This window comes from Alnus glutinosa, chromosome 9, assembly GCF_958979055.1.
Source record: "Alnus glutinosa chromosome 9, dhAlnGlut1.1, whole genome shotgun sequence".
NCBI lineage: Eukaryota > Viridiplantae > Streptophyta > Magnoliopsida > Fagales > Betulaceae > Alnus > Alnus glutinosa.
This window is the reverse complement of record NC_084894.1, coordinates 24,113,187-24,126,397: the sequence shown is the minus strand read 5'-3', so window position 1 is coordinate 24,126,397 and position 13,211 is coordinate 24,113,187. Positions and strand designations below refer to the sequence as shown.

Here is a 13,211-nt window from a genome sequence, read left to right as displayed (position 1 = left end):
CGTGGCTTTTCTTGATGCCCATTTACTCACTTTTCCTAATTAGCATTTGTGTCTTTGGCGTGTCTGGCCAATGTTCGCATTCATCATCTAGCCTAATATTCCCTTAATTTTCAATTAATTGAAATGGCCTTGAAATAAATCCCAGCTATACTCATATTCCCTTTGAACTCATATTTAATTTGCATATGTAATTATACTGTACGTGATCATTGTGCTATTATTTAATTAATTTGGTAGTCCGATTTGCCAAAAGCCTAGGATATATATACTAGACTCCAGAATTTTCTAAACTTATAATTTGGCTGCTTTTATATAACAACCTAAAAGTGCATTTGGTCCAGACAATTTCAGCGATGAACACTTTTATATTTAACAAATATAGCTTGATTAATTCATACTCCTACAATAATAGGAAATTCCAAAAGAAAAACATCGAGGTGAAGAGAGGTGATAATGCTCTCAAAATGTTGGTGGAGCTAAACTTTATTAACAAACTATAGCTTAAAATAGACTAGAAACTTTAAAATTATGTTTGTTAATGATTATAAATATATTTTTTTTGGGTTGAAAAATTGTTCTAATATGACATAATTGTGAAAAACTTTTGTAAAACAGAGAAAGTAGCCATTGGGACTCATTGGTCCCGACTCCCGAGGTAACGATGGACATTTTAATTATTAAGTCACTGTAGTGTTTGAGAGGGAGAAAAATGGAATGGCGAGACAAAGGGGGCCGTAATACCTATGTGCCTATTTATAGAGAGAGCAATGGCATGAACACTTGTGTTTAAGGTACTCTGACCTTATTAGCAAGGGATATTGGCAAAAAGTGAGAGAAAATGGAATCAGGCGCATTTAATGGGAGTTGCAATATGACTTTAATTGCTTCACGCGTGCACCTGAACGGAAATTAAGTCAAGAAAGAGACACAAATGAGTGGGCTTTTGCTCTGTCATCCAACCCCAGACCAATAACAAGTACACAATTAGCATCTCCCAAATGGGAGAACACCCAAAAAAATAAACCTAAAATTGAGAAAAACAAGAAGATGCTCTTAACTATCTTCTGTCTTTATTTTATTTATTTATTTTATAATGTTTGTATTAGGAATACCGGTTATCCTAAAATTTAAGTAAAATTTAATCATTTAATTAATATTTTGATTTTTTTTTTTTTCTAAATATTGAGTTAAACTTTTTTTTAGGTAAGGTCCGATATATAAAATATTTAATTAAAATGTGAAGTGAAACTTTTAAGTAATAAGTGAGGCCTAACATACAAAACATTTATTTGAAATGTGAGGTTAATGCTTTGATATCATATTAAATGATCAATTATTTTAAAAAATTTAATTAAAAAATAAATAAATTTAATTATTTAATTAAAATTCTAATACAATCCTTTGTTATAGAGCATGAAACGATTAAATAGATTTTTTTTATTTTTTTAACTAAATACATGTACTTATAACAATTACATGTTCTCCCAAGAAAAACATATATTTGATGGTGATTTTAAAAGTCACATCAATTTTAGAAAGACACTAAGAAGACATGGGTTTTCCTTCTAACAATATTACTCATTTATTCGATGTTTACAAAGCAAAATAATGCTAGAAGGAATGTAGCAAGCAGATGTTGTAACGTAACATACCTGACCAACATCCGCCATGAAGCAAACAACTTCACAGCCATGGTTCTCCCTGCAATGGGAAAGTTAGAAAAAAAAATATAAATAAAAAAATAAACAATTCATTTACATAAGCAAAGCAGCATATAACGATTAAAAAGAAAGCAAGCAGCATCCAGTACTCCACAAGTTTCTTTTTCTTTGTAAATATTTAAGAAAATTTGAAAAAGAAAATGTCAAGCATATATAGAACATTTGGTCAGGTAAAATTATCAATAGTTCCTTAGACCCAAAGTCAATACTCGAATACTTAACTTATATGGAAGTCATCTCCATTAATTACTCCAACATACAGTGCCCACAAACTATACGTTGTTTTCCCTTATCTCTTCTAAGCTAACTGCTCTCTCTCTCTTCCCCTTCATAAAATAAATATTTTAAAACTGCAGGACGTGAATTTCCATTAAAAGAAAAGAGCACGTGATATCTAGTTTCATACTCCCATAGATGTATATATTCTAAGGGTTTGATTGCTGTACAACACCTACACAACACACACAACACTCCTTCATATGAGGGTGGGCCTAAGTGTCTTGGGTCCACCCTCATATTAAGGGGTGTTGTGTGTGTATTATGTAGGTGTTGTAAAAATAGCATTTTTTATATTCGAATACCTACTAAATTGGGAAGAAGAGTAGAATTAAAGAACCTTGTGTACTTAGTTGACAAAAAAATCCTAGGGGGAATGTTCCAAGCCAGAAAACAGGGACTATAAAACAGGATACATACCTTAGCCATGGGACATTGACAGATGTGTCCAAGCCACCACTATAGGCTAGCTAGAACGACTTTTTATCGAGTTTACCACATAACCCTTTAACCTTTGTACGTAGCTCCTGAAGTTTTTATCAATTAATGGTTGCTAAGTACCTTTTTGATCTTTGATTCCTGAAGGTGGGACTATATATAGGATGTGTGCCATAGAGTTATTCCTTCTTCATGGACACCATTACGATTATAGGGCTTTATCATTGAAAGGTTTCATTCCAACCTACAGTAGTATGAAACTGTATCTCAACTAGAGCAATTATACAAGCCCCTTCGAGATTTCCAAATCGGTAAATCCGTATCTCCAAAGAACCACTTCAGATAGCTTACTTTGAATATCAACTAGAACATTTGATCTGGCACTCGGCAAGAACCAATCTCCATTTCGAATTATAGAAGACACCCGAGCTTCCATGCAACTTCCAGCATTATATATCAGTCGAAAACCATATCTGTCAATCAATGTCCCATTCGGGTGCCAACAATCAAACCATAGAGAAATTCGGCTCGATCCCGTCACCTACTGAAAACCAAATGAATTCCTTTGTCCTTGCATTTTACGTTGAGCATCTTTTTGTGTTGTATGCATTTTATCAGCCTGCATTTCATATGGTCTTTTATGCGTTTTGGGGGCGGATAGGAACTGCAGTAAATTCTTTTAGAGTATTCTAACAGAATGGGGTTTGTATGTATGGGCTCCAACGGGTAGATAAAGCTAAGAATCAAAATAGTAACAATTATCTGTAATTTGGAGACTTATCTGTTTGGATGCAGGTAGAAAACGTTTTCTACTTGCTACAGTGTTTGCTTCTTTTTTCTTTTTTTTTTTTTCTTAAAAAAACCATATTTTATTTTCAACTTTTTCAAAAACAAATCATATTTTATTTTCAACTTTTTCAAAAACAAATCATATTTTATTCAACTTTTTTTAAACAAATCATATTTTATTCAACTTTTTCTAATTTTATCTCTCAAAGTCAAACCTCGAAATTCGCACACCAAATAAGAATTGAATTATAATTTCAAAAATCAAACACCCAAACGGATAGGTTTATTATCTTTTTCAGTATATTGAATGCAGTATTTTGCATTCATCATCTTTTTCCTTTACATTTCACATTCGATCTATCCGTTTCTTTTTTTTGAACATCATAAAATATAAAAATCAAATAATAAAACCCTTTACGGTGAGAGTGACTGAGATTCTTGCTTGATTTTCAATTAATAAATTGTTTTTAATTTTCTTGGGAAACAATTAGATAAATTTGTTTGATGGAAGCTTCTGATAAATCGACTTTGAAAGCACGATAGCAATTTTGTTCATTCTTCAATAGATAATTACGAATCTCTCTTAGCTCGAAGCAAATAATCAGCACATATGGTACAGGCGTCTAGAGAATATAAAACAAACCTTTGACTTTTTTGATTTTGTTTTTTTTTTTTTTTACAAAGTAAACATGAACCAAATTAACCTTGCAACCATTAATTATTTAATTGCACTGCACAGTCGTCACTATAGCGTATGTGAATACATTGCAACTTAACATTTTCAGCCGTTCACTCCTATAAATTTTATACATCTTAAATCACAACTTATCTTAAAAATCTAAAATTAATTGATAGAAAATATTAAATTGACCTAGTAACAAATGAAAATTTGAAGTTTTAAGGAATCGAAGGAGAGCAGCAGTTGCTGAAATAAACAAAAGTATATATATATTTTTTTCATTCCAATTAAGCATTAGCAGTATGAACTTGTAGCCATACCTTCCACGTAATAGTTTAAGTTCTGGAGTTTTTGAGATGTTGTGTGTATAATTTGCCAAATCACATGTGGAGTAGATGGACGCTCATGATCGATCACTAGAGGAAACAGAGTAGGTGTGGAAAGCACTTGGGAGTCCTGATCATTATCGTTGAGCAGAGTGCATCATTTGCTGTAGTGGCATGCATGTTTATCAACTTGATCAGATACACTAACAGATATAATGGGTGATTCTAATAGGCCAAGTGCTCAACCACCTCTCCTTTGGACATGACGATATTTTTTTATTTTTTATTTTATTAAAGGACAATGACAAGCTAAACCCAATCCCATCCAATCCATAAGATGGGCATTCCCAATAGGTCGGCCACTTGGGTCGTTGAGACCCCAAATGAAAAAAAAGTAAATCAAGAGGAAGGCGATCCTAAATATTAGAAAGGAAAATTATGAGTGCATTTTGTCTCTTCTTGTGTGGGAGTTTCGACACTTCTTAGCCTATGTATTCTCTCTCCGTAACAATTCTGTATTTTGACTGTTCATTTCTACGTGTGTAAGAAATTTAGAGATTATAACAATATAATCAAATAAAAACTTAATTTATAATTTTACCTCCCATAAAATGAGAAGAATGATTGGTATAGATTGAAATAGCTTGATTGTGTTATATTTTCTGTTTTTGTTTGTAATTCTAGCCTAGTCTATTAGAAACGGTACTTCAATTTCTAGAATGCCATTTTTTTTTATTATGGGTTTGTAAATGATTAAGTTTAAGAAATATTGGTTTACATTTCTTTGAGTATGAGTGATTTGGTAATTAATTAGCTACTAAGAGCACTAATTAGCAGCAATTTTTATAAATCTCATCATCGCATTCCCTACATGTAAAGAAAACTTCTTAAAATCCACTTGAATTAAATTCTTTATTGTTTCATAAACTAATGAAATATTAAAAGAACCAAAAGTTGTATCTTACGGCTACAAAAGCAAAAGTGATTCCTCCCTTAATTAGCATTATTTTAGTATAAAAAATCATATATTTCATATCTCATTCTTTTAGCATTTATTTAAAATAATATTTAAATTATTTATCTTTTATCTCTCTTTGTTTTAGCATTTAATTGAAACAAACGGAGCCATATTTTCTGAAATGTTAAACTCATGTGTCCATTTAATTAATCAGACAAATGATGGTGGTTGGCGTTTGAGGCAATTATTATATATATATGTCACATTAATTTCCTGACTTTTCTTCTTCTTCTTCCAAAACGTATGACAGGAGCTAATTAAGTAAAAGGTCTCTCTTCTCTTACTTCATTTTCTTCCTCTTGGTCGGCCACGTACAACGACTCAGAGTCACACGTCAAAAAGTCATGTTACTGGAACTTTCCTCGCCTCATCCTCCGGACCTCCTCCATTATATTTGGGGTGGATTATGTTCGGAGTGGCGTTATTTATCAACAGCAATTTGATCTTTTCGACACCCTTTTGGTTACTGTCTATTTATTCGTTAGATTCTGATTTTTTTATTTTTAAATTTTATAATTTTTTTAAAAAATTATTATTATTATTATTATTTGTATTTTTTTAATTATTTCGAATTTTTTGATTTTTATTATTTTTTAATTAAAAAATAACACGTGGCATGTGTATTATGTGAATATTTCGTCAAAATTAGCATTTTTCAAGTTTTTAGTAGTTTTAGGGATAAGAGTGCAAGCCTCCGTAGTTTGAGGATCATCCAAAAAAATGATAATAATTTGAGAAGGTAAATTGTATTTTTCCCAAAAATGTTATTTTCAATAAATCTTCCTTCATCTTTCGCCTACTATCAAAATCCACCGCTTCCAAAACGTTACTATCTAATGATATGCAGTGTCGTATAATAACTGTGAGGAGTGAGAGAAGATAAGTACTCTGAAACTTTTTGACCTATTTGGAAATTTGTTGTATAGAATCACAAGTGTGATGTTCTAAAATGATAGGAATATTGCTGAAAATTTGGATGATTATGATTTTTTTATTGATTTTTTATTGTATTTTTTGTAATTATTTCAATTTTTTTTTGAATTTTCTATTATTTTTTAATTGAAAAATGACACGTAGTAGATGTATTATGAGAATATTTCGTCAAAATGGCATTTTTTAAAGTTTTTGATAATTTGAGGAGTCAGAGTGCAAGCCTTAGTAGTTTGTGGACCATCCAGAGAAAATGTGGTAATTTGAGAAGCTAAATTGTATTTTTCCCAAAAATGTTATTTTCAATAAATCTTCCTCCATCTTTCGCCTGCTATCATAATCCACCACTTCCAAAACGTTATTGTCTAATGATATGCAGTGTCATATAGTAACTTTGAGGAGCGAGAGAAGATTTGAACTTAATTTTGAGGGATAACTTCACAAAAGGGTATCGAATTATACGTCGTTTTGAGATAAAGGTGCTGAACTAGCAAACGTCTCAAATTGGGGTATCCACGTTTCCAAATGTCTCACTTAAGGGTACTCTGTTAGGATTTGCTGTTAAATCCTGCCAAAATTTTTAAAATATTCCTGTTTTTTTTTTAAAAAAAAAAAATTATAAAATTTTTCAAAGATTCAGGCAAGAGTATTTTTGCAAATTTCGTTAAATTCTGACCAATTACAAAATCCTAACATTTTTTTTTCTTTTCCTTTAAAAGAAATTGTATTTTGAGTATTCCGTTAGGATTTAACAATATATGTTAGTGTAAGATTGATGTAAGATAATGTGATGTAGAAATAACATATCCCTTAAATTTAATACTAATTTATACTTTACTTACCGTTAAGTAAAGTCAAATTCGATAATAATTTTACTGTAATATATATATATATATATATATATATATATATATATACACGCACTTAAAAATGTGAGCGATTCATCAAAAAAAAAAAAAAAATGTGAGCGAGTAATGTGCAGAATTTCTACAAAGGAAAATGAGTGCCACGTCTCTTTTTCCCATACTTAAAGAAACGGAGCCATATTTTCTGAAAGGGATTTGATTCTTGTACAACACCAATACAACAACTGTACAACAACTCCTCACGTGAGGGTGGGCTCCAGTATGTGGGACTTACCCTCATGTAAGGGATTGTTGTACAGTTGTTATATTGGTGTTGTAAATCTAATATTTTCCTTTCTGAAATGTTAAACTCATGTGTCCATTTAATTAATAATCAGACAAAAAAGAAGTTGGGCAATAAATAAATATAGCGCGCAGTGGCGATAAATAAAGGCTACGTTACGGTACGTACCAATTGATTTAATTTGATATATGGTGGTAGGCGTTTGATGCAATTTATTAATTTCTTTTGACTTTTCTTCACTTCTTCCAAAACGTATGCAGGAGCTAATTAATTAAGTACGTAAAAGCTCTCTCTTCTCTTCTCTTATTTCATTTTCTTCCTCTTGGTCGGCCACGTACGAGTTACCACGACTCAGAGTCACTGGTCAAAAAGTCGTCTTCGCCGAACTTTACTTAATTGCCTGATTCGTGCATGGCCACAACCCCCTACCATCTCTATATTTAATCACACGCTAAACAAATTCATACCATCCTGAATCCACCATTAATTAATATCAGTACCACCTCTTCCATTCCCTGCAATGACATCACTTGCGGTTTTTTCGTGGCTTTTCTTGATCCCCATTTACTCACTTTTCCTAATTTGCATTTGCGTCTTTGGCGTGTCTGGCCAATGTCTCGACGATCAGCAGTCCTTGTTGCTGCAATTGAAGAACAACCTTACATTCTATCCTGCAATGACGTCCAACAAACTTGTTAAGTGGAATCAAAGTGTTGATTGCTGTTCATGGGAAGGCGTAACCTGTCATGAGGGACGTGTTATTGGTCTCGACCTTGCCAATGAGTCCATCTGGGATAGTGGACTAGACGATTCAAGTAGCCTCTTCAGTCTTCAGCATCTCCAGAGCCTGAGTTTGGCTTACAACTATTTCAACTATTCTCAGATTCCATCACAGTTTGACAAGCTGGCAAATTTGAGTTATTTGAATCTATCATACGCTTGGTTTGCAGGGCAGATTCCTATTGCAATTTCGCGTTTGACAAGGTTGGTTACTCTTGATTTATCTTCCAATTATTATAGCCTTTATCTCGAGAATCCAAATTTAAATATGCTCGTCCAGAACCTTTCGGAGCTTATCGAACTTCATCTTGATGGTGTAGCTATATCGACCCAAGGTAAGGAGTGGTGTCACGCCTTATCATCTTCGTTGCCAAATCTGAGAGTGTTGAGCTTGTCACACTGCAATCTTTCAGGCCCTATTGATTCATCGTTACGGAATCTCAAGTCCCTCTCAATTATTCGTTTAAATTGGAACTACTTTTCTTCTCCAGTTCCAATTTTTTTTGCAGATTTCAAAAATCTGACATCTTTGAAAGTCTCCTCTTCTTGGTTGAATGGAACATTTCCAAAAAAGATCTTCCAAATTCCAATGCTACAAACACTTGACTTATCAGGCAATGATTTGCGAGGGTCATTGCCATATTCTATTGGCAATCTTAAAATGTTGTCAACAATAGATCTTTCGAATTGCAATTTCAGTGGATCAATTCCAGACTCATTGGCGAGCCTCACACAATTGGTCTATTTGGACATGTCATCGAACATGTTTAGTGGATCAATTCCAGTATTTAGCATGGCCAAGAATCTGACCAACCTAAACCTTTCTTCCAATAATCTTACTGGTCAGATTACTTCCACTCAGTGGGAAGAACTTTTGAAATTGGAATATCTTCGCTTGTATAAAAATTCACTGAATGGGAATATTCCAGTTTCTCTATTTTCCCTTCCATCATTGCAATATTTAGGACTCTGGTCCAACCAATTTTCTGGTCAACTCAAAGAATTTTCCAATGTTTCTTCTTACACTCTGGAATATATTTTTTTGGATGACAACCAGTTGGAAGGAACAATACCCATGTCTATCTTTGAATTCCGAGGTCTTGAAGGCCTATCACTTGGTTCAAACAAATTTAACAACTCCCTGGACCTTAGTGTGATTCAGCCGTTAAAAAATCTTTACTACCTTGATCTTTCTCACATCAACTTGTTGACTGAATATAATGATTTTAACCTTTCATTATCCTCGGTTCAACTTCATACATTAATTCTCGCTTCTTGCAAGTTGAAAAAATTTCCTAATTTCTTGAGAAACCAATCTTATTTATCCTTTCTAGACCTTTCAAACAACCAAATCTATGGAGAGCTGGCAACAAGCATCATTCAATTCGTTGCCTCTACTCAATATTTGTCTCTTTCAAGTAATAAATTCTATGGGAGCATCCCTAGATTAATATGCAATGCTACATATATTGAACTTATAGATCTGTCCAATAATTCCTTTGGTGGCGAAATCCCCCAATGCTTAATTGAGATGAGTGGTATAGAACTTGAGGTGCTGAATTTAAGGAAAAACAAACTCAACGGCACAATTCCTAATGCATTTCCAGATAATTGTGGTTTACAAACTTTAGCTCTCAATAAAAACCAACTAGAAGGAGGGTTACCAAAATCTTTGGCCAATTGCTCTAAGTTGGAGGTCTTGGACATTGGAAACAACCACATCGAGGATACCTTCCCATTTTACTTGAACCACACATCGTTGAGGGTCCTTGTTTTGCGATCTAACAAATTCTACGGGCCCATTTCTCATCCAAAACTTAATGCCCCCTGGCCGATGCTTCAAATTGTTGACGTAGCTTCAAATAATTTTATTGGTAAACTTCCAATAATGCTTTTTTCGTCTTGCATGGCAATGATTGATCGTGCATATGAGGCGCACTCAAGGCTCAGTTACCTCGGGTTTGGTGTTCTTGGTTTTTACTATCATGAGACGATAACAATTACTATCAAGGATTTAGAGTTGGAGTTGGTGAAGATCCTAACTATCTTCACGAACCTTGACTTCTCTTGCAACAAGTTTGACGGTCCTATACCTGAAGAAATTGGAGAACTCACACTGTTGTATACACTTAACCTGTCGCACAATACTTTAACGGGCCAAATCCCAGCATCTCTGGGAAAATTGAGTAATCTTGAGTCTTTAGACCTGTCAAACAATGAGCTTACTGGTAAGATTCCTGTGCAACTTGCCAATGGTCTTATTTTCTTATCGGTCTTAAACCTTTCATTCAACCAACTGGTGGGACAGATTCCATTCATCAAGCAATTCGCTACATTTTCGGAAAATTCCTTCAAAGGAAACGAAAGATTATGTGGTTTGCCTTTGAAATCACAGTGCTCACATGAGGAGCCACGATTGTCACCTCCAACATTTGAAGAACCTCATAAGAGTATGATCGACTGGAATTACGTAAGTGCTGAACTGGGATTTGTTTTTGGGTTTGGATTTGTAGTTGGGTCCCTTATGTTTTGGAAGAGATGGAGGATATGGTATTACAAACATGTTGATGACATTCTTTTCAAGATCTTCCCTAAACTGTATCTTGGAAATGAATATCGTCGAAGACCAGCACTCAACAATCAGCAGCCGAGGCATTATTTGTAGTTATGATCAGACGCAACACCTCCAGGTTTGTCATGAAAATCTCTTGCTTTTTTCCTTTCAATATAAATCAAAACAAAAAATTGATCCACATGATTGGATTCCTGCGTTTTCCTTAAGGCATGACTGTAATGGCAAATGTAACTTTACACAGCAACCCAAATGAGGAATGCCCACATTTCCAAGCATCTTATTTGCATGTGGGCTTTCATAGGAATCCAAAATGCCTTGAATCAAATGGCCTCTTATGACCATTTCTGTGTGTCTCGAACTCTAGGATATTCACAACTCTTAATTATTGACATATCTTTAATTATTAATTAGTTGCAGTGACTCTGATGCAGCTAGGGGGGAAATGTTCATTGAAATTTGTATAATGTATTTAATTTATACTTCTTTTTTTCTTTTTCTTTTTTTTTTTTTTTGGATGAATTAAAACTATTATAAACCAAACTCAAAACGTTTACAGACCCTCCAGTAAAGACTGGAACTAATTCTCAGACAGAGAATAAGAACAAACCCATCAGACTGCTACAAACAGCAGCTACTAAACTCAGAAACAAATTACATGTGTAGCAAAACTACAATCAATTATTGAATGTATACTTTATCAATCTTCCACGTATGTGTTTCTACTGTCGAAGGGTTGGATTAAAGATTCATAGAAATTTGAAGTGCAATAGCTGTACTTAATTTTAACACATTATGCACATTATTCTAATCCCCATAAGATCACTTGCTCTTCTCCCTGTGCAATTATATTGGAATATGCGACCTTTTGATTATTTTGATAGACCATTGATTAGGTGAATATAACAACTTCTCTTTTTAGGTTCTGTTTTTTAAGCGGTGCATAATTTTATAATGGTAAAGTTCATATACCTTCTTTAAACTATTACCCAATTGATAATGTCTCCTTAAACTTTAAATTTGGACAATGTCTTTCTAAACTATTAAAAATTGTCAATATTCCCCAATGACGAAAATACCCTTAATAAAATAAAAAATAATAATAATTAAAAAAAAACGAAAAAAAAATACAAATAAACCAAGGGTGGCCAAATTTAAAAATTAAAAAAAAAAAGAAAAAAAAAAAAGAAAAAATTATTTTTTGGAATTTATATGGGTATTTTTGTTTTATTAAAAAAATTGTAAGGTTATTTTTGTCTTTTTTTGGCCTTTGGGGGATACATTGACAATCTTTTGGTAGTTTGGGGGGACACTGTCAATTATGTGGCAGTTTGAGTGGGGTATGTAGATTTTTCCCTAGTTATTTAATATTGCCCCAGTCTCGTGTTAGAGTCCAATAAGGAATAAATCTCCAATAAGGGGTTTGATTCCCCTTCTTCTAAGTATAGTTAGAGTCCTAGTCTAGAGTTAATTGAGTCAGTCTTAATCCTAGTCGGTCAATTGATAATACATTTTACTGTGTTTCTAAATATCACAGTTCTCTTAAAGTAGCCATTAAAAGTCACAACCCTCTTCAACGAGCCCATTTATCATTTTCATGTGTTTTGTAGTAGTTAGTGTGCATCAAGTTCATTGTGCAATTATTCAATTAGATCGTGTAAAAGAACTTTTGGTTGATACTGACTTACACCAATATTGTATGCCTGATGACTTGCAGAGATAAATTGCTCCAAGTTTACTCTGAATGAAGTTTGCTAAAGTGTGTAAGGCCTCTCCAGTGACAGTTATGCTCAGTTGCTGATATACACATTTATGTGTAATAATTTGCAATACTTTTGTCATGTTGTCTGGATTCTAATTATTTTCCCAGTTTTTTATTGCTATGTTTTAGTGTTGCTTGTGCTTGAAAAGCATGTGGACTGAATCCTACTCAATAAATAATTAATGAAGAATATCTCTTCTAACTCTAATGAAGCACCAACAACATACAAATATAAATATTTGATTAGATATCTACAACTCTTCTCTTCGACAGATTGAATGAAAATTGTTTCTGGCTCCACTAATCTTGTGCTCTTTATTTAGTTCAAATCAGACCATTGGATTGGGAAAGTATTGCATCTGGGGATTTTCAGTTTTAGACCATTGGATTGGGAAAGAAATTTCAATCACCTAATATGCACTGACCTCCTCAAGGAGTCTTGTTTCCTGTCTATTCTAGTTTGGCTGTCTTAAAATTAAATTAAATTTAAAATGCGGCTTCTATTCCTATAGTTTAGCAGTCTTAAATTCCTAATTATTTTCAAAAGTAAATTATACATGAAAATCCTATATTCTTGAAAAATTTTAGAAATACCTAATTATTTCAAACATGAAAATAGTTATATTTCTGAAAATTCAAATGACTAAGCATCAAATTTTTTAAAAATGTAAACACAAAAAAAAAAAAATGTTGAATTCCGCTAACCAAACCAAAAGTTATTGCTTTCCTCAATCAAAGAACCGGTAGGAATTCCCCCACCTCCACTTGTTT

General features: G+C 33.1%; 1 protein-coding gene across 1 annotated transcript; it reads left to right on the top strand.

The window, feature by feature from the left end:
- The first annotated feature begins 8,002 nt into the window (after positions 1-8,002).
- On the top strand, positions 8,003-12,541 carry LOC133876885 (receptor-like protein 6). Its single transcript, XM_062315123.1, has 2 exons — positions 8,003-10,796; positions 12,396-12,541. Exon 1 carries the CDS (start codon positions 8,003-8,005, stop codon positions 10,769-10,771), a length of 2,769 nt encoding a protein of 922 aa, XP_062171107.1. The 3' UTR covers positions 10,772-10,796; positions 12,396-12,541.
- Positions 12,542-13,211: the final 670 nt, after the last annotated feature.